The following is a 21,082-nucleotide window of genomic DNA, read 5'->3' as shown; positions in this document are numbered from 1 at the left end:
AACACTGTTTAGTTGAGCTGTACTTCTGCAACCAGATGACTTTTGAAAAAAACTTGTCAGGTTTACATACTCATACATCTTTCTGAATCTAAACACAACTGGCAAAGCCTTGAGATATCAGTGGTGAGTCACCTTCTCAAACTAATGGTGTCCACCTCTCCAAAGGGATTGTTCCAGTTCATGATGGTGGTTCACCAGTGCTGGGGGATGAGGAGCTACAATATGACCAGTTGCATTGAAGGTTATAAAATCAGCAAACAGCCCTCCCCACTTCCGAGGTTACAATGAAAGGATGGTTAGCGATACAACAGTAAAGGGTGTCTGGCTTCAGCCACTGCCGAAGGAACTCAAATCAAATGCTCATAATCTACAGAGGTCTCCTTGCATATCCTTCTGTTTAGCTTCTAATAAATTAAATTGTGACAGTCACCTCAAGTTGATGCCTTGCTAGAAGCATGGCACAGTGACAATGAGAGATTCCGTGAAACTATCTGGATGATCCTGATAAACTGCTTAAACTCAGAAATTATCTGCCTTCAGTTACAGTAATTCTATTTTTCGATATGGGTCTTGTTAGCAGTAGTCTCTGCAAGGCAAATTCATGCATCAATGTATCAGGCAGATCCATACTACAGATCATACCCTGAGCCCTCTCTTTCCTGGAAGTCCACGCGGACCAGGTTCTCCTGGATCCCCCTGTGTATAAAATATGAAATTAGGAGGCCAGCACACAGAACAAAGGAGGAACAGTGAAACATCAAGAACAAGCAGTAAACCTCAAAGCATTTAATTCCGTGTGATGAGGACACATTGAGATACATGGTATGGAACATGAATTCATCACTTAATAATCTCATACATTGAAGCTACCAGCTCTGACAGTAAAAACACAAAGTTGGAGAAACTCAGCTTGAGCCCTTCATCAAATGTAGACAGGTACCTGAATAAAATGGTGGGCAGAGAGGGGCAGAGGTTCCATAATAGGTGGATATGGGAGAAAAGGCATGAGAAAATAGGGGGAGGAGGGAATAACTGTGAATGGAGAGAGGAGGGGGTGGAGAGCTGGAGGAAAGGAGGCAGAAAGATAGGGAAGAGAGGAAGAATGGGGAGTGGTCAAGCAGAAAATGGAGAAGTCACTGTTAGTGCCATCTGGTTAGAGAGTGCCCAGATGGAATATTAGGTGTTGCTCCTTCAGTTTATGGGTGGCCCTGGTTTGGCAGTGCATGAGGCAATTGTCAGACATGTTGGTGTGGGAGTGGGGTGCATCATTGAAATGGTTGGTCACAGGGAGATCCCTGTCAGTGATGTGGACAGAACGAAGGTGCTTAGTGAAGCGATCTCCCAGTCTTTCTGATATAGAGAAGGCTAGAATAAGAGCACTGGATACAATAGATGACTCCTGCAAATTCACAAGTGAAGAGTTGCTTCACTTGGCAGGACTGTTTGGGGCACCAAATAGTGGTGAAGGAGGAGGTGTGGGTGCAAGTGTGGCACTTCATAGGGTCACAGGGGAAGGTGTCAAGGGGGCAATCAGTGGGAAGGGATGAGGGAGTCATGGAGGGAGCAGTCCCTTCAGAAGGCAGAGAGGGGAGGAGCAGGGAAGATGTGTCTGGTGGTGGGATCATGTTGAAGGTGATGAAAATTGCACAAGATAATATGTTGGATGCGGAGGCTGGTGGGGCAGAAGATGGGAGCAAGGGGTATCCTGTTCTTGCTGTGTCCTGGGACACAGAGGGCCAGGGTGGATATGTGAGAAATGGAGAAGATGCGGGTAAGGGCTGAGTTGATGACTGTGGAGGGGAAGCCTTGCTTTTTGAAGAAGGAGGACATCTTGGATGACCAGGAATGGAAGATGTCTGACAAGAGTTTGATTATTTAATTATAGTTATTGGTTTTAAATTTTTTATGACTTATTAGGGATATTGCCAAAAATATTACAGGTTAATGCATAAAATAGCACCATCTATAAAACATCTTAAATTATGAATGCTAAGAAGTAAAGCAAGCTTTGGAATTCAAATATTATCAGCTATTCAAATACTTCTGCGATGATGTTGAGTAGTGTGTCTTGAATGCTTTTTTTTCAGCTTGTAGTCACACCTCTGTAGTTAGAACACAGAACATTACAGCACAGTTCAGCCCCTTTGGCCCTCAATATTTTGCTGATTTATATATTCCTTCCCCAAAAAAATCTAAAATGTTCCTATCTCATAATGCTCTATTTTTTCTTCATCCATGTGCCTTCCAAGAGTCTCTTAAATGCCCCTAATGTTTCAGATTCTACCACCATCCCTGGCATGACATTCCAGGCACCAACATCTCTCTGTGTGTAAAAAAATACTCCTGATGTCTCCCCTAAAGTTTCCTCCCTTCACTTTGTAAAGATTTCCCCTGGTGTTTGCTATTCCCACCCTGGGCAAAAGGCACAGACTTCCACCTTATCTATGCCTCTCAGAATCCTATAGACCTTTATTAGTCTCCATTCATCCTTCTTCACTCCAAAGGGAAAAGTCCCAGCTCTGCTAACCTTGCCTCATAAGACATTTTCCGATCTCGGTAACATTCTGATAAATCTCCTCTGCACCCTCTCCATAGTATTCACATCCTTCCTATAATGAGATGACCAGAACTGAACACAAAAGTGTGGTCTTACTAGAGATGCAACATGACCTCTCAGATCTCGAACTCAATCCCCCATTAATGAAGCCCAGCTTTCCAAAGGCCTTCTCAACTATCCTATCAATCTATGCGGCAACCTTGAGAGATGTATGGATTTGGACCCCAAGGTCTCTATGTTCCTCCACACTGTTGAGAATGCTGATAAAGGAAAGAATTAAGTGATCAATTTCCATTTGAAAAAGGGCAAGATATCTTTTGAAGACAGAATGGTCAAAGTGGAAGAAATTGCACAGGAATACAAATTAGGAGAAGTAAAAGAATCGTGACAGTTCAGTGAGTGCTACTGTCTCAGAACCTCAGTTTAATTCTGCCCTTGGTGTTCTCCCTTTGTGGAGTTTGGATGCTCTACCTGTTAGTGCATGGGGTACTTCTGGATGGTCTAGCTTTCTCCACATCCCAAAGACATGCTGGTAGGTTAACGGGAGAGTGTAAAGACCTCCTTGACATACAAAGAAGTGGTAATAGTATTAAGTGGGATGTATGACAGAGAATAATTTGCACAAATAAAAGGAAATATGAAAAGTAGGAATGGAATTTATAGGCATGTTCTGCAGAAAGCAAGCATGTTACAAATCTACAAATCTCTGGTGAGACCACACGGAATATTGTGTTCAGTTCTGGACGCCTCATAAGGATGTGGAAGTTATGGAGAGGGTGCAGAGGAGATTTATCAAGATGTTGCCTGGATTGTAATATAAGCCTTATGAAGCAATGAATGCAGTGCTAGGACTTTTCTCTTCGGAGTAAAGCAAAATGAGAGGTGACTTAATGGAGGTGTACAAGATTCTGGGATGTATAGATAAGGTGGACAGCCAGTGCTTTTTCCCCAGAGTAGGAGTAGCAAACACCAGAGGACATCTGTACAAAGTGAAGGGAGGAAAGTTTAGAGGAGACATCAGGGGCAAGTTTTTTTTTACACAGAGAATTGTGGGTACAATGCAATGTATAAATGATTAATAACTTATGTAATTATTTTTAGTTGTTTGCATTGTAGATGAAAACTCTAAAATAAAATATTTTTAAAAAAGAGTTGTGGGTTCCTGGAATGCCTTGCCAGAGTTGGTGGTGGTGGCTCAAATATTTGAGGGCATTTAAGATACTCTAAGACAGGCACATGAATAAAAGAAAAATAGAAAGGTTTCCTTTTTTTTGGCAGGAATATATAGGTCAATACAACATCAAGGGCTGAGAGCCCTGTTCTGTGCTGTACTGTTCAATGTTCTATAGGTCTGATTGGCTGAATGTCCTTTTACTAAGTGGTACTAAGTTTAAAACCTCGATCGAGACACTGATTAATTGTGACACCCTGAAGCTATGATATTATTCTAGAATGTGCTATGTCAACAAGAACATCTCAGATTTAAAAGATCATCATAAGGAATTAAATCAGCTGGATTTAAACTAAACTAAAGTTCACCTTTTGTCCAGGTGGCCCATTTTTTCCTGGCTCACCCTGTGTCCAAGAGAAATACATGAAAGGAAAACAGGTCAAAAATGAATAGAAGCATAAAGTAAGTGACTCGGTTTAATGTCAAGTTCCATTGTGACTAACCTTTAACCCAAGAACAGTTGAAGTAAATGTCCCCTAATGATTGAAGGCAGAAAATAGTTTGCAATTAGATACTAGTGGAAAGTATACAAGAGATTAAAGTAAATTAAAGAAACAATAGCAAATACAATGTAATTTGAACACAATTACAAGAATTTTACTTCAATATTTAGTTTTAGTATCACTATAAATGTGTTGTAGAATGAAAAAAGTGTGATGAGAATACATCCTATTTCTTAACTCCTTCAGTTTCAATCAGGGATATTGATTACAGTAAAACTCAGAAAATCTAGAACCCTCATGACTTTCTGGTGTTGAACTGATAGGGTTTCTATGGACCACTGAATGCAAGATGTGTGTATGTGTGTGGATCTGTCATCTGTGGACATGGAATACCTTTCTTCCAGGTTTTCCTGGGTAACCAGGTCTTCCAAACTCTCCCTACAGAAGACAGAAAGTAAAACAGATACAATTTAAATTTAAAATAATAAGAAAATATATTTTCAACGAAAGTTGGGAATGAGGAAAGACCAAGAAGAAAATAAGATAGGATACGATGGCACAAATAAAAAGAGAATCCAATCATTCTAGATTTGTATTTTTGCTGAAAATTCACATGTTCTTCTCATTAACTTACTGCCAATGAACCTTAGAACAGCAGATGATAACAATGAGTTTGACAGTTTCTGACCCTATTTACAAACAATGCTATATGGCAACCATAGTTAAGCATACAAGTGTGTTCACATTATGTTTCAAATTATTTCTTCAAATCAGGTCCATGGGTCTAAAGTCATGAATCAGTGAAGTTCATCGCCAAGCTCGTAATCTGAGGCTCTGCTTCGAAACAGGAAGTGAAACTAACAGAGTGAAACCAGAGCTCTTCCTCAACTTTATTTAGCCAATTGTAACATCAATATATTGCACCACAGACAGTCTCAAATGATTAAAATCAATTTCGGTCACAGTAACATGGAGACAATCTTAGCCATCTCTATTGATTGGCTGTACAATTGTTTGCAGGCAAAATCATTTCATGAATTTCAAAAAAGTGTTGATTATGCAGCATTCTAGGATGCCCTGAAGTGTGTGGAACCAAATACATATTCTTTGTTAACCTGTTTCCGCTGGTGACATTTAGCATGTGTATTCAACACAGCAGCCACACACACAATTCAAATCTCCCAGAGTTATGGACACCCCTCCTCCAGCTCTACTTGTGGGTCACCCTACCTGCAACAAACAAGCATTATGTTCAAACACCAGCTAAATAAGCAGGAACTCATCTGTAGCTGAAAGGGAGCTACCATTCATCCCACAATCTTCTTCCATTAAACTGAGGCAGTGATTTTATTTCTCCAAAATGTTTGCAAATATATGAACCAGCATTCACTACATAATGAAACCTTGGTCTGTGTACCCTAAATCCTCAAATAACAAGACATGGTGACTCTACAATATCCAAAAATTATTTTGTTTACAAATACTACCACTAAAATGTTTGAACTTTAATCTCAGTGCTTATCAAGACTGAAATGTCACTTCAAAAAAGTAAAGCAATTTTCTACTCTTAAAATGGAAGAATGATTACTTACTGATTACATGCTGAAATATTTAAAAGAATTTTACTGAATTGGACCATGCCAGTATCTTGTTTCTCATGGCAGCATATTTAAATACAGACAATTGTCCTGTTGATGCCTCTTTTGGACAGAGTTATAAACTTCTTATTAATGACCTGGAATATGGTCATTCATCTAATTTCTGTAAGTAACCTTCCAAGATTTGTGGCAATATCACATAAGGAACAACATAACAAAATATAGAAGTTTAAAATTCTTCAAACAAGTTTGAAAGTGAGATCACACACAGGCCCTTCAGCCCACCATGAAGCACCTATCCCATTACCAGCACATCGTCCACAGCTTACTTTGTGGTTCACATGCTTGCGCAGATGCTTTAATACGTGGTTTTAATGTAACAGAGAGCAGTTAATGATTACTGTTTGCTTTTTTATCTGGCTTCCACTGCCCATGTCAATTACCAGGAAGCATGTGATTTTTATCATTCCAGATTAAGATTCAAGTGAGGCCACCAGATGGCACTCTTGGTAATAGAATGAGAAGACCTCAAACTACTACAGTCCTCATCCATAATGTACACCTACACTAGTTATGTTTCATGTCAATGACCAGGGCATACTTTTCAGAAGAAGGTGCAGATTACAAATTGAAAGGCATTCTAAGAGATTTGATATACAAGTATTTGGATGGACAGAGACTGATTAGGGAGAGTCAATATGGCTTTGTGCACAGTAGGTCATGATTAATCTTACAGTTTTTCGAAGAGGTTACCAAGAAAGTTGATGAAGGAAAGGCTGTGGATGTTGTCTACATGGACTTTAGTAGGGCCAATGACAAGGCCCAACTTGGGAGGTTGGTCAAGAAGGGTCAGTCCTTCAGTGTTCATGGTGAGGAGGCAAAATTGGATTAGATTTAGAAATAGAGAGTAATCGTAGATGATTGCCTTTCTGACTAGAGACAAGACTAGTCGTGTGCCTCAAGGACTGGTGCTGGAACCATTGTTGTTTGTCATCGACATCAAAGATCTGGATGATAATGTGGTAATTTGGATCAGCAAGTTTGCAGATAATACAAGGATTAGAGTAGTGGACAGTGAGGAAGGCTTTCAAAGCTTGCAGAGGGACCTGGACCAGCCGGAAAAATTGGCTGCAAAATGGTAGATGGAATTTTATGCAGACAAATGTCAGGTTCTGCACTTTGGAAGGATAAATCAGATATGCACTGTAAATGGTAGGTCACCGAGGAGTGCGGAAGACACTCGGGGTATACACTCTGGGTACATAATTATCTGAAAGTGGAGTCACAGGTAGATAGGGGTTTTGGCACATTGATCTTCATAAATCAAAGCATTGAGTACAAGAGTTATATGACATTTGTGAGTCAGAATTTGGAGTATTGTCTGCAGTTTTGACCACCTAACTACAGAAAAGTTATCAATAAGTTTGAAAAAGCACAATGCTGGAGAAACTCAGCAGGTCAAACAATCTGCTTTATATAGCAAAGATAAAGATATATAACCAAATTTTCAGGCTTGAACACTTCATCAAGACTCAAGCCTGAGATGGTGGTGATGTATCTTTAACTTTGATATATAAAGGGCACTGTTCGACCTGCTGGGTTTCTCCAGCATGGTGTTTTTACTTCAACCACGGTGTTTGCAGACTTTTTTGTTTTACTTCAATAAGATTGAAAGAGTGTAGAGGAGATTTACACGAACATTGCCAGGACTTGAAGAATTGAGTTACAGGGAAAGATTAAATAGGTTAGGATTTTATTCCCAGAATGAGAATGAGGGGAGATTTTATAGAGGTATCCAAAATTATGATGGGTTTAGATGGAATAAATTCAAGCAGGCTTTTCCCACTGAGGTCAGGTGAGATTAAAAACTAAAGGATATAGGTTAAAGGAGAAAAGTTTAAAAGTAACATTTGAGGGAACTTCACACAGAGAGTGGTGGGAGTGTGAAATGAGGTGAGTTGGTAAATGCAGGCTCAATTTTGATATTTAAGAAAAATTTGCACTGGTATGTGGACTGAAGGAATATGATCCGGGTGCAGGTCAGTGAGATGAGGCAGAAAAATAGTTGGCGCAGACTAGAAGGGCCAAAGGGCCTGTTTCCGTGCTGCAGTGTTCTAATGTTCTATAACATTTTGCCTTTTTCAGTAAGGATGAGACGTGGGGTTCCCAAGGACTTTAACCATTTTTAAAAAAATGAAGTGTTACGCTGTGCCCCCCAAGAAAATATTAACACGTTTTAACATCTGACCAAGATCCCTTGTGGCACTTGCCACCATATGAACTGCACAGTAGTTGCCTTTTGGTCAATGTAAAGCTATTTGCAGCAGGCAAGCAGAAGCATCAAGTGAATCAGAAGTTAACCTCATGCTTAAAGTGAATTGGATTGTATGGTTTGGGATTACATTTTTATCCTTATACCTCTAGAACCAATAGACACAACACAAGATGGTAGTTTGTACTGTTGATCTCTCACAAAATGAAACATACTGATGTCATACTACTTGGGGTGAAATTACTCATTCAAATTTACTGCATGAAAATTCTTACATTAGAAATGATAAATCAGAAGTCAAAAATCCACACCATTCTCTAATATTTAAGTTTGCTCCAAGATGTGTCTGGAGCACATCAGTTAAGCGGACTCAATACAGTTAATGATTAAAGCAAGGCAGTGACGTGGCTGTATTTATTCTAAGTCTGAGCTTGAAATAAACAAAAGACTGGACTTTAGAGGTTCAGAGCAAATGTCAGGAATCAATCACAGCAGCGTGAATGGCAGCAAGCGCTGTTCCCTCTAAAATGTGTGCGTGTGGATGCACGCCCACACATTCTGCAACCAGCACACCAAGGAAATTATGTGCGCACAAAGAGTCAGTTACCCAAAATAAGGTAGTAATTAATAACAGGTCATTCAAACAAACTGATCAAAGTAGTTCAAAGTATAGAATAAAATTGTAACTACTTGTATTCTATTATAACAATATAACATATAGTTCAGTGCAGTCTTATTAGCCATGAGAGAAAGGCTATGCCAAAATTATCTTGAAACAATTTCAAGTTTACATTTGCACAAGCATTCAGTGCCCACATACTTTTGTCACAGGAACAAAACTTTGCACAACATAGGATTTTCACACACACTGACTTCTAAAAATTAGAGGGAACAATGGTGGCAAGGTTCAGGCTGTTGGAGAATTGAGTTGAGTTTGAAAGCAATTGATGGAGATTATAATTTGGAGCCTCATCTTACTGTAAACTCTGCTCTTAGAAGCAACCAGAATCAAACCATTCTCTTTGAATATCAAAGTAACTCCATTGAACTTTTTTATGTTAATACAAAGGATTATTGTCCTTATTTGATAATTCCGCAGGGATGTGGATGTCTTAGTTCATAAGTACACTTGAAAATAGGGGCAGGAGTCAACACCAGGTCTCTCTGGCCTACACCACCATTCATTATGATCATGCCTGATCTGTGCTGGTCTCAACTCCACTTCTGTGTCAGTTTCTGTAACATTTAATTCCTCAATCTTAGAAATATTTATTGACCTCTGCCTTAAATATGTATAATGATTTGTCCTCCATCACCTTCTAGGTTAACATTAAGCACAAGTTTATATAAAAATTTGCACAACAGAAATGGCTCATGCTTAAAACTGAAAAGTTGTTCAGCAATGATTTTCAGTGTTTCCACTTTATATTGAGTGATGCTGTTAACAGTTAATGGAGTAACTATGGCACTGCACGCCAGATACAATACTATTGGCTATCCTTTGCAGTTGTGCATGGTGTTTACAATCCATAAATCAAACTTCCTTTGCTATTTCAGTGATCCTAATCACTCTCATAACAGAAAAGAAACTAAGGCCATCAGGAAGACAGGATACAAAGGAATATCACATATTGGATCATCTTAATTTGTTAATATCGCTAGCAGTAGTATCTCAACTAAAAACAATTCTGCAACATACAACAAATGCAATTAAATCTCAGTTATTAATTTAGCTTTTCAAATTTTTTAGTATGTGGCCAACAGCCTGAAGACTAAATAATACAAAATGTTGCAAGAACACAATGGCTAAAGGAATTTGTACGTATTATATAAATAGTGGAATTATCCAATGAATATTAATGTAATAAATGACATTTAAAGCATTTTCCTGCAAATGTTTAAAGGGAAGCAATGGTCCCATATATACGTGTCCAATGTAGAACTGAATGTGTTCACTCTTACATTATTAAACTTTCCTGTTTGAAAACATTTGTTTCCTATTGACTGGAAGAGATGATGCAAGTGGTAGATTTTCATACTTCTTTCTTAAAAATGAGTGCAATTAAGCCACGGATTTCCAGTGACCCTGTAAGGTCATGAGTCTTAGCAATTACAACAGAACAAAGGTGGTTCAAACTACCTTTTCTCCTTTATCACCTGCCTGTCCCACTTCACCGGGCTCACCCTGCATGTGGAGAGGGAGAACAAAAGTTCAAATAAAGGATGGAGGTGAAGAAACTAGTCACAACCATGCAATAATTATGCTTATGCATCGATTGCTGTACTGAAAGCAGACTGATCTGAACTTCCTCCCCCTTTAGAAACACCCCCAGAAGAACTGTCAATATCTAAATAATGAGCCTTTGGCAAGGCACACAGGGGCATTGGGGGTTGGTTGTCGAGCCTCTATTTGTTGCTTGGGCCAAAACAGGATTCCATTGTGCATTGCTTGTCTGATGTAGAAATCACCTGATTCTCAGGATATCTTTAGCCCCATCTGCCTCCTGCAACTGGAATTTGCCAGAAGTAAAAATGGAAACTTTTTTTGACTAATCTCCTATTTTGGACCCAATGATGCAGAGTTGCACTGTATGGAGGAGGGGCCCTTTTATGTACATTTCAATTGGAGCCTCAGCATGAAGTTATCACCTCAGGCCTTCAAATGACCAGCAGACAGAAATGGATCTCCAAATGTTGTAGAACCAGGAAGAACTAATATCTCTCTGGCTAGATTCTTGCCACCCGGTTTTCCCATTCCTTTATTACCCTGAACACTCTCACTACCCTTCCTTCCCGTGCTGGGTCCCTGACATGTGACTTACCTTCTTTCAGACCCCAATTTCTATAATGGCTGGTTTTCAAATGGAGATGCAGGTTCAAATTCAACTAAGGGTTATTCCCAATCATTAAGCTCTCTATCTTTACAGATTACTGACTGATGAATTGTGATTCTTTCTCATTAAAGTGTTTAATCTCTGTCTCTATTGATGACTGACTGATGTGTTATGATCCTCTCTCATCAAACTTTTGAAGGGGGAGCATGGTTAGTGTAGTGGTTAATGCAACGCTATTGCAGCATTATCTATAAGGAGTTTGTTTGCTCTCCCCAGGTCTGTGTGGGTTTCCTCTTGGTGCTCCGATTTCCTCCCACACTTCAAAATGGATGGGGGTTGTAGGTTAATTGGGTGCATTTGGAGCAGCACGGGCTCCTGTGCTGGAAGGGTCTGTGCTGTGCTGTATGTCTAAATTTTAAAAAAAATTTAAAACTCTGGCTTCTGATTATCCACTTTCTATATCCATGGACCAAGGCTATAGATCACAAGGAAATCCTTACATTGAAGAAACTGCTCATCATGTAGTTATTTGATTAATCTAACTTTTCTCAGTTTGAGTTATCTGCTAATTTGAATAAGCTTTGCAAAAAACTGGCTCTGTATTTTTAAAATTGCTTATCTCATATTATTAGATAAATCATTACTTTCTCTAAGTTAAAAACAGTATCACACAAACAATAACTTCTGAAAGGCAGTTTTGAAACAAGTGGGAATGAGCAAGAGCTTGTTTCAAAACTGCCTTTGGGAGGTTAATGTTTTCTCGCCAATGTACATGCTGCACTTTTTCATCAGAAACATTTGAACAAAAACACAACTGCAAAGCAAACACATTTAGGAAACAATTTTAGTACAATTGCTGTGATTTGGGAAAAGTTTTGAGCACAGGCAACATTTCATTATCCACCCACTCCACTGGAGCACATATTATTGTGTGGAGCCCTAATTATACTAAAACATGAACATTCTACAGTTACACCACTATAAAGATCTCTACTATTGAGTTTTTTTTTCTTTTTCTTTGGCTTGGCTTCGCGGACGAAGATTTATGGAGGGGGTAGTTTACTTTTGTGTGAAATTCACAAATTTGATTTGGCTAGTGGTATAACCGTTAAGTGATTTAGAAAAGATAGATTAACCAGAGTGAGATGCAATAGATAAGTCAGAGGACACAAATGGGAGAAACACAGCTCTATTACCTTTTGCCCGACTGCGCCTCGGTCTCCCTGGGAGGAAAGCACAAGGAAAGAAGAGATAAGTCACCTTGTAGAATGCAGATAGAAGCAAGTAAACGAAGTCTTTTAAACAGTACTGTGATTACATTCAGACAGGCATGTTTGACAGCTAAGACTTTAACTTAACCACCCTGAAACAAGTAAAAAATGCAATTTTAACATCCTTAAAATGTAAGATAACATGAAGCCTGTTACTGGTTCATTAAGTGAAAATAGAAGGGTTCTAACAAAAGTGTACTTGACAACTGTAACCATTCTTTGTTAGGAAATGTTATTTTCTATTAAAAACAGATGCCTCAGTGCTTGCTCATAACAATGTGCAATTAATCGCTGTTAATAAATTGATGTTCTGGACTGATGGAAGGCACAGATCTATCCTGCACATTTAACTTTCATCCCACAGATACCAGTAATCCAGCTGGGCCTGGAAGCTCTCATACACCAAGTGAAGTGCACCAAAGCCCGTTATCCAGAATTCAAGCAACTAGCAACCTCAAGCAACCAGCAAAATAAATCCGTAGGCCAAAAATATGGAAGTTTAAAATTGGCGCATCTCCAATTTCCAATCTCAGGCAAGCAGGAAATTCACTTATCCAGCGTCTACCAATCCCCATAGGTGCCAGATACAAGGGGTTTTACTACACTACAATAGAAGCTACAAAATTATGAGAAATTGTTAAGGACAAAAGGATATTTTCACTCTGGGGAATCCAAAAAAACTTGTAAGGATCAAATGCCACTAATAAATCCAATGGGATTTTTTGGAGAATATCAGAGGGGAGTGAGAGTGTGGAATTCCCTCTAATTTGTGCCACAGGGGGTTAGTCCGATAGGCAGAGATGTAGAGTTCTAAGAATGAAGACCATATGAACAAGAAATAATTGCTTGCATTAATGTATTGTACAACCTGCTTTGGTGCTGTAAGCTCAGTAAATCCAATGGCTTTGTTCTGTGAGTTAAAAAGAACCATTTTTTTTTGCAATTTAAAACAAGACCTTAAATCTTTAATTACTTTTTGTACCATTGTGCCTTCTTTCTGCCCAATGAACTCATGTTTCATTCACTTGGGAAGCATGATGAAGTTCTCTTTCTGGAAAGAAGTTGAAAATCTGCAGAATTTAGTTTAAAACTGACACAATGCACCAGCGATTGAATAGATGATTTGAATGGATGGTTTCAGGTTTAACTTGGTAAGGCCCATGGAAAAATATCCATTTTCATTAATCAAAGGAATAAAGTGTTGAAGCTAGTTTGGCAAAGAACTTGTCCCTCTTGTGGAGACAAAAGGTAAAGTGAAAAGGTAACTGGTTACTTGTATGTCTATGTTATTCAGTGATAATCCCACCACAAATTAAACAAATTATTTCCACACTGATTAGGTTTCATGGTTGGCATACTAAAGCTACTGACTAATTTTGATTTAACCAACAACAGACTATCACAGAGCTTTAACAAGATTGTTGATACACAAAATTTAAAAAAAAGACAAAATGTGTAGTGGTTACTTTTAAAAATGGTAATTTGAAATATCATCTTACATAGCATTTGCAGCATCGGAATAAGTTATCAACCATTCAGATATATGCATGTGTTTAAGCTTCATATGAACCTCCCTTATCTTACTACATTACATACACACCCCACTCAGATTTTATACTCGCCTATAAATGAGGAACAATTCACAGTGACCAATTAACCGATCAACATGCACATCTTTGTGATGTGGGAGGAAGTTGGAGTTTCAGGTGGAAAAGCACATGATCACACGGAGATTGTGTAAACCATACACACGTGCAGAGGCACATACACTTAATCTTGCTCAGAACATCTTAATGCTGCTCTTAAATGGAAAATTGTCTCAGCCAATGGAGCTGAGAATCTCTTTGTTAAATCAACAGATCTAACAGATCTAAAAAATCTGAAGCAGAAATGCTGGAAATACGTATGGGAGCATCCATGGAATGAGAAAGATTGAACAAGAAAGGGTCTTGATCTGAAAAGAAAATGGTGTCTCTTTCCACAGATGCTGCCTGACCTGCTGAGCATTTTCTGTTTTTAATTAGTTGTATTGATGTGACAGAGATTCACAGCAGATAGTTCCATTTCGTTATCATGTGAAGATTCCCTAAACAATAATAAGTATGTATCACAATTAATTCAGATTCAAATTTATTGTCAGAGTATATACATGACATCACATACAACCCTGAGATTCCTTTTTCCCACGGGCACTGCAGAATTACCACTCATTGGTAGTGCATAAAATAAACTGTACACAGCATAAGCATGTAAACAAATAAAAGAACTGTAAACAGATAACAAATGCAAACAAACTGACTGCAATAAAAGGAGAACAAAAAGAAAATCAATAAAGTGCTCTAATTGAGTTTGTTGTTAAGGAGCCTGTTGGTGGAGGGGTAGCAGCTGTTCCTGAACATGGTGGTGCGAGTCTTGTGGTATCTATACCTCTTTCCTGATGGCAGCAGCGAGAACAGAGTGTGTGCAGCGTGGTAAGGTTTTTTGATGATTGCTGCTGTTCTCTGTAGATGTACTCAATCACAGGGAAGGTTTTGCCTGAGAAGTCCGCCTACCTTTTGGAAGGCTTTACACTCAGAGGTATTGGTGTTCTCCATACCAGAACATGATAATAGGAAAATTTCTGTACTAGATGTCTGAATAATTTAACTTTTAACCATATTTGTATTCATATTGCAGCACAGGCAATTAAATTAAATATTAAAAGATTTAATTTGGAAGTACATGGTAAAAGAACAACTAAAATATGAAAAGTGTGCAGCTTTGGGGGGTGTGGCAAGATGGCATAGAAGAAAGACGTGTATTCCACCTCTCCCCAGCTGGATCATTAAATACCCGGTTTTTTCATAGGGTAAAAGTGGTTTAAAAATGAGATTTACAGATATTTAAATAACAGTGCTTGATGATGGCATCCAATGTGAAAAAATTTAAACCTCAGTTTCAGAAAAAAAAACATATAAAAGTGCGGAACTACCTGCATAGCTGAATCCATGGAGTTGTCGCTGAGAGTCTCCAAGCCTCAGAGGACTCCAGCCCATTCAAGTCTGACTCCGGCGCCGATCTTGCATTCACAAGATGGCGCTGGCACATTGGTGACCCGCATTCACGTGAATCCAATAAGGGGACCCACGAACCCGTGACCTCGCTGGGCGGCCCAGTGGCGCGCAGTGTAGCATCGGAGGATGCTTCTGCATGTCCGACGGCTTTCACTGGCCTGCATGGGGCATCGCGGGTCCGAGAGCTGCTGGAGAAAGTCGGGGCTGTGGGGGCGCCCAAACGCTGGTGACCCAAAGAGGTCGGGGCAATTCTTCCAGGAGGAGGAGCTTGCAGTGAAAGAAGTTGGATCTCAAAAAGTGGAAGTGGAATCTGGACTGGATTCAGTGTTTACTGTTTTGGAAGGGATTGCTTGTCAAATGGAGCAAATGCATAATATGTCAAAACAAATATCAACTCAAGTGAATCAAGGATTTATGGAGATGAAAATAAAAATGAATACTTTGTGAGATGAAATGTCAACTGTGAAACAGGAAATGACTGTAGTTAAAAGTGATATTAATAAATGTATAAAATCAGTTGATGCTGTGCAAGGTAATTTTAAGAAAATTGAAACAGCTTTCTCTGTGTCAAACTCAGAATTAAATAGAGAAAAAAATAGAGAAAAAATGGAAAAAGTGGAAGGTTCTTTTGTAGATTGGGGGATTTAAAGAGATTTAATGAAGAAGATTGATTCGTTGGAAAATCAAAGTCGAAGGAATAACGTGAAAATAGTCGGTCTCCCAGAAGACATTGAAGGTGCTGACCCTATAAAATTTTTTAAGCATTGGATCCCAGAGGTGCTGGGTAAAGAGCTTTTCCCTGAAGGTTTGGAATAGGATAGAGCACATAGAGTTCTGAGAAGAAGTCCAATTCCAGGACAAACACCGAGAGCAGTCTTGATTCATTGTTTAAAATATCAAGATCGAGAAATTATTTTACGTATGGCAGTGCAGAGCACAAAGCAGAATCGATCTCCATTAATGGTTCAACATAATAGAGTGGTTTTTTTATGCTGATTTGAGTCAAGAGGTTATTAGAAGACGACGAGAATTCAATACGGCTAAAGATGTTTTGTGGCGAAAAGGCTACAAGTTTGCTTTTCGTTATTCTGCAATTTTGAAGGTTTTCTATGGAAATTTTCAATCTCAATTTTTTGAGAATGATCATGATGCTTTGGTTTTTGCTAATTCTTTGCTGAAATGGGTGTTCTCCTCTGTTTTCTCCTAAGAGGAGAGTAAATGGAAATGGACATGGGAATGGAAAGAAAGAAGAGTTGACACAAAGTCTTCTTGATGTTGAAGATCCGGAACAGTCGTTGGGCTTGGAATCATTGGGCTGAATATATGGATTATATTCGATTCTGTTTGATTAAATAATAAATATGTATCTGGCTGGGGGGGGGGGGTGGATGACACTGAAAACTTTAATAGTCATCTGCCACTAGTGAGTTCACCACACCCAGAATTTTAGGGTATTACTGCCTTTGGGTGGTTTTTTTCTGTATTTTTTTTGAGGGGGTTTTTCTTTTTTGGAAGAATTATAGAGGGAAGCATTATTTTATAGTGTGTAAATATATTAGTAGTTAAAAAAGATGACTCAACTTTTAATGTGCAGGGGTTAAATAATCCAATGAAGAGAAAGAGAATATTGGCTAATATAAAAAAAAAGAAAATTGGTATTGCTTTTTTACAAGAAACATATTTGACTGAGAAAGAACATCTGAAATTGAAAACAGATTGGGTTGGTCATGTTTTTTTCTTCTTCTTTTAATTCTAAGGCAAGAGGAGTAGCGATTTTCATTCATAAAAATTTACCATTTGAATTGGAATCTTCAGAGGGGTATGCTGGCAGAGTATTAACAGTGAACTGTGAAATATTTGCTGAATCTTGGACTTTGCTGAATCTTTATGCCCCTAATAAGGATGATGAGCAGTTTATTTCAGAAGCTTTTTTATTGTTAACACAAACTAATGAAAATGTTTTAGTTCGTGGTGATTTTAACTGTGTTCTCGACCCTTTATTGGACAGAAATCCAAAAAGTATAAGGAAATCAAAGATGGGAATACAAATTAATGCATTAATGAAAGATTTAAATTTGGTGGATATCTGGAGAAAAGTTAATCCTACAGAGAAAGATTTCTCTTTTTATTCTTCGAGACATGATTCGTTTTCTAGAATTGATTTATTTTTGGTATCAGTACATTTACAAGGTAGAGTATTATGAGCTGAATATAAAAGTAGAGTTATATCAGATCATTTATTATTACTTTATTTCCTGTGAAAATTCGGTAGTACGTTTGTGGTTTAGATGGAAGTTTAATGCAATGTTATTGAATAAACCAGAGTTTGTTACTTTTGTTAGAGTGCAGATTTCTTTATTTTTGACTGAAAATGTTAATTCTGTGGATAGCCATTTTGTAATATTGAATCCTTTAAAAGCTTATTCTATGAAAGTTAAGAAACAATATATGGCAGAAAGTTTAAAGTTAGAAAATAAGATTGCTGAGTTAGAGAAAGATTTTCAGAAAGGTGTAAAAGAAGATAAAAAAAGTTGCATTAGCGAGGTTAAAATTATGCTATAATACTTTACAAACTTATCAGTTTGAGCGCTTAATTAATCAATCTAAACAACGTTATTATGAGTTGGGGAAAAGAGCTCACAAGGTACTTGCTTGGCAATTTAAAGCCGAACAGGCATCTCAGACTATTAATGCTGTTATGAAGAATTCAATAATAACTTATAAGCCTCAGGAAATTAATGACCAGTTTTATTCATTTTATCAAAAATTATATACTTCTAAGGGGAAACAGGATAATGGTTCTATTGATTCTTACTTATCTAAATTAAAGTTACCGGTATTAGATGGAAATGATGTTCAGGAACTGGAATCTCTATTTATGGATTTTGAAATTAAGGAAGCTATTCAGGAAATGCCTAATGGAAAGTCCCCAGAATTCTATAAACTTTTTTATGATGATTTTTCTAATGAATTTGGAGAAGTGTTGAATCAAGTGACTGAAGATCAGAAGTTACCAGAATCATGTTCAAGTGCTTTAATAACTTTCATTCCAAAAAAAGATAGAGATCCATGAAAAGTGTCTTCATATAGACCTATTTCTTTATTAAATGTAGATTATTAAATTATAGCGAAAGTATTAGCTAATAGACTTGCTAAATATTTGCCTAAATTGGTACACATTGATCAAACAGGTTTTATTAAGAATAGAAGTGCATCAGATAATATACTTCGATTAATTGCTTTGGTCAACGGATATTGAAGACAACCTAACCTTCCTATGGTGGTTGCATTAGATGCAGAAAAAACTTTTGATAGGGTTGAGTGGGATTTTTTATTTAAAGTGTTAGAGAAATTTAAATTCAGCCCTTTTTTAAATTGGTTGGGTTAAGGCTTTATATACGAACCCAATTGCTAGGGTGGTGACAAATGGACAGATTTCTTTACCATTTAAATTGACCTGTTCAACTCGATAGGGCTGCCAATTGTCACCAGCCCTATTTGCGTTGGTTATTGAACCATTAGCTCAGGTTATGGTTGCTTTAGGCAAAATTAAGAAATTAGAGGGATGAGGGTTAAGAATGAAGAATATAAAATTAATTTATTTGCAGACAATGTGTTGGTATGTTTGATAGAACCGGAATGGTCGTTGAAACAATTGCAAGAGTGTTTGTTGAAATTTGGAGAATTATCGGGATATAAAGTTGATTGGGATAAAAGTGAAATTTTACCAGTTGGAGTGGGATATTATTTTGAATTTAAAACAATTACAAAATTAAGGTGGACAAGTAAAATTAAATATTTAGGTGTGTTTATGGATATGAATTATCAATCATTATATCAATTAAATTATATACCTATATTAAGATGGATTAAAGCAGATTTGATTAAGTGAAAGATCTTCCATTAACTTTGATTGGTCAGGTTAATTGTATTAAAATGAATATTTTTCCTCGAATTCAATATTTATTTCAGTCACTACCTTGTTTGCTTTCTAAGGGCTTTTTTCAAAATTTGAATAAAGCAGTGCAAGAGTTTTTATGGAAAGGTAAATTAGCTCAAATGGCATTGCATAGACTTACATGGAAGTATATATTAGGCGGACTACAACTACCACATTTTCAAAATTATTATGAAGTGGCCCAGTTGAAGTTTATTAGTAGATTGATGGATTTAGATCAGCCTCCTAGCTGGGCTAAAATGGAGATGGCATGTATTTCTAGGGTAGAAATACATGAATTTATATATTTTTGGAATTTGATTTTGCTACAGCAATATGATATGCTGATATTGAAGCATTTGTTAAAGTTTTGGTTAAAAAATAGGGTGTTATGGTCGAAAAATAAATTATCAATTTTAACTCCATTGTATAACAATCAGCTTATTGCTTTCTCAATGTTTAATAATCATTTAAAGATTTGGGACTCTAAAGGTATAAAGACAGTACAAGATTGTTTTGTAGAGGGGCAATTTCTTTATTTTAATCAATTGAGAGAAAGATTTGATATACCTGTAAATTCTTTGTTTGTGTATTACCAACTTAGGGCTTTGATAAAAGTAATTATGGTAGAGAGATGATTTTACCTACTTCGTCGAGATTTGAATCTTTGAATTCCTCTATACCAAAAAAGGGTTATATTTCCATTATGTATAATTTGTTACAAGATAGTATGGATAAACCAGATTGGGAGAAATCTAAACTTAAATGGGAGAGTGATTTACTATTTATTTTTCCAGAAGATGATTGGGCGAATATGTGTCAGGACAATGTAATTAAATTGACTAATGTGTGAAATGGAATGGTTAATCATAATTTTTTACATCAATTATATTTGACCCTGGAAAAATTTAAAAAAATATGGGTTTAGTAATTGGGATTCTTGTTTTAGATGTGGTTCATGTATTGGAACTTTTCTACATGCTGTATGGAATTGTGGCAAGGAACTAAAGCAGTTTTGGAGAAATTATATAATTTCATACTACTGTTAGATCCAACCATTTTTTTGTTGGGAAATTTGTATTCATTAAGGGGAATGGGATTGGATAAAATTCAAATTGCTTTTGTACGTTTGGTGTTATCAGTAGCATGTAAATGTGTTGCTAGTACTTGGAAAGATGATACTGAGATTAATATAGCATGTTGGCATAATGAAAATGTGTGTTGCTATGGAAAAAATTACGTATAATTTACATGATAATTATTTTCTGTTAGTAAGTGGTCTCCATATTTGAAATATATGCATTTAGATATACTTTGAAATGTCATTAACATTTACAATATTTTTTTATATATATAATCTGGTTTTTTTTTTTGCTCCCCTTAAGGGAGTTGGTTGTAGGGGTGGGAGGGTGGGATGGGTGTTAATGAAAAAATTTTCTCTGACTATTTCTATATTGTATGTTCTGTTTTTATTATCTTTTAAATAAAGTTTGCAAAAAAAAAAGAGAAGGGTGCAGCTTTCAGCTGAACATTTTTTTAAATGTATTGTTTGTGACAAGATCTGTATAAATATTCCTTCCTTTGCTTGGGAGATTAGATATATAGCACCTTAGTTGTATTTCCCTGTGCATTGAGCCCTAGTTTACAGATAAATTGTTTAGGAGAATTTAAACAGTCCAGTCATATGAAGCAACTCAGTATACAATGACACTGCATAGGTCCATTAATGGGTGTAATATTACACAATAAACTACACAAGTCAAACGTTTCTAATTAAACAAATACTTTCAAACACTCAACAGCCTGAAGAATCCTGGAGATTGGTTTTCACCTGTATCTTGACTGCAATTCAACCCGATCAACATTCTGCTTCATCTTAAACCACC

The 21,082-nt window shown here is 37.2% G+C and overlaps 1 protein-coding gene across 1 annotated transcript in view; it reads right to left on the bottom strand.

The window, feature by feature from the left end:
* Window positions 1–21,082, bottom strand: part of col13a1 (collagen, type XIII, alpha 1) — a 137,718-nt gene that overhangs the window by 53,148 nt on the left and 63,488 nt on the right. Inside the window, exons 17-22 of the mRNA XM_069885600.1 lie at window positions 12,132–12,158; window positions 10,242–10,286; window positions 4,625–4,669; window positions 4,232–4,264; window positions 4,097–4,132; window positions 643–696 (exon numbers count right to left, since the gene is read on the bottom strand). Of these exons, the coding sequence (XP_069741701.1) occupies window positions 643–696; window positions 4,097–4,132; window positions 4,232–4,264; window positions 4,625–4,669; window positions 10,242–10,286; window positions 12,132–12,158 (240 nt within the window). The remainder of the gene's footprint in view (window positions 1–642; window positions 697–4,096; window positions 4,133–4,231; window positions 4,265–4,624; window positions 4,670–10,241; window positions 10,287–12,131; window positions 12,159–21,082) is intronic.

The sequence above is a fragment of the Narcine bancroftii genome, chromosome 6 (genome assembly GCF_036971445.1).
Source record: "Narcine bancroftii isolate sNarBan1 chromosome 6, sNarBan1.hap1, whole genome shotgun sequence".
NCBI lineage: Eukaryota > Metazoa > Chordata > Chondrichthyes > Torpediniformes > Narcinidae > Narcine > Narcine bancroftii.
This window is presented reverse-complemented; position numbering and strand designations above follow the sequence as displayed.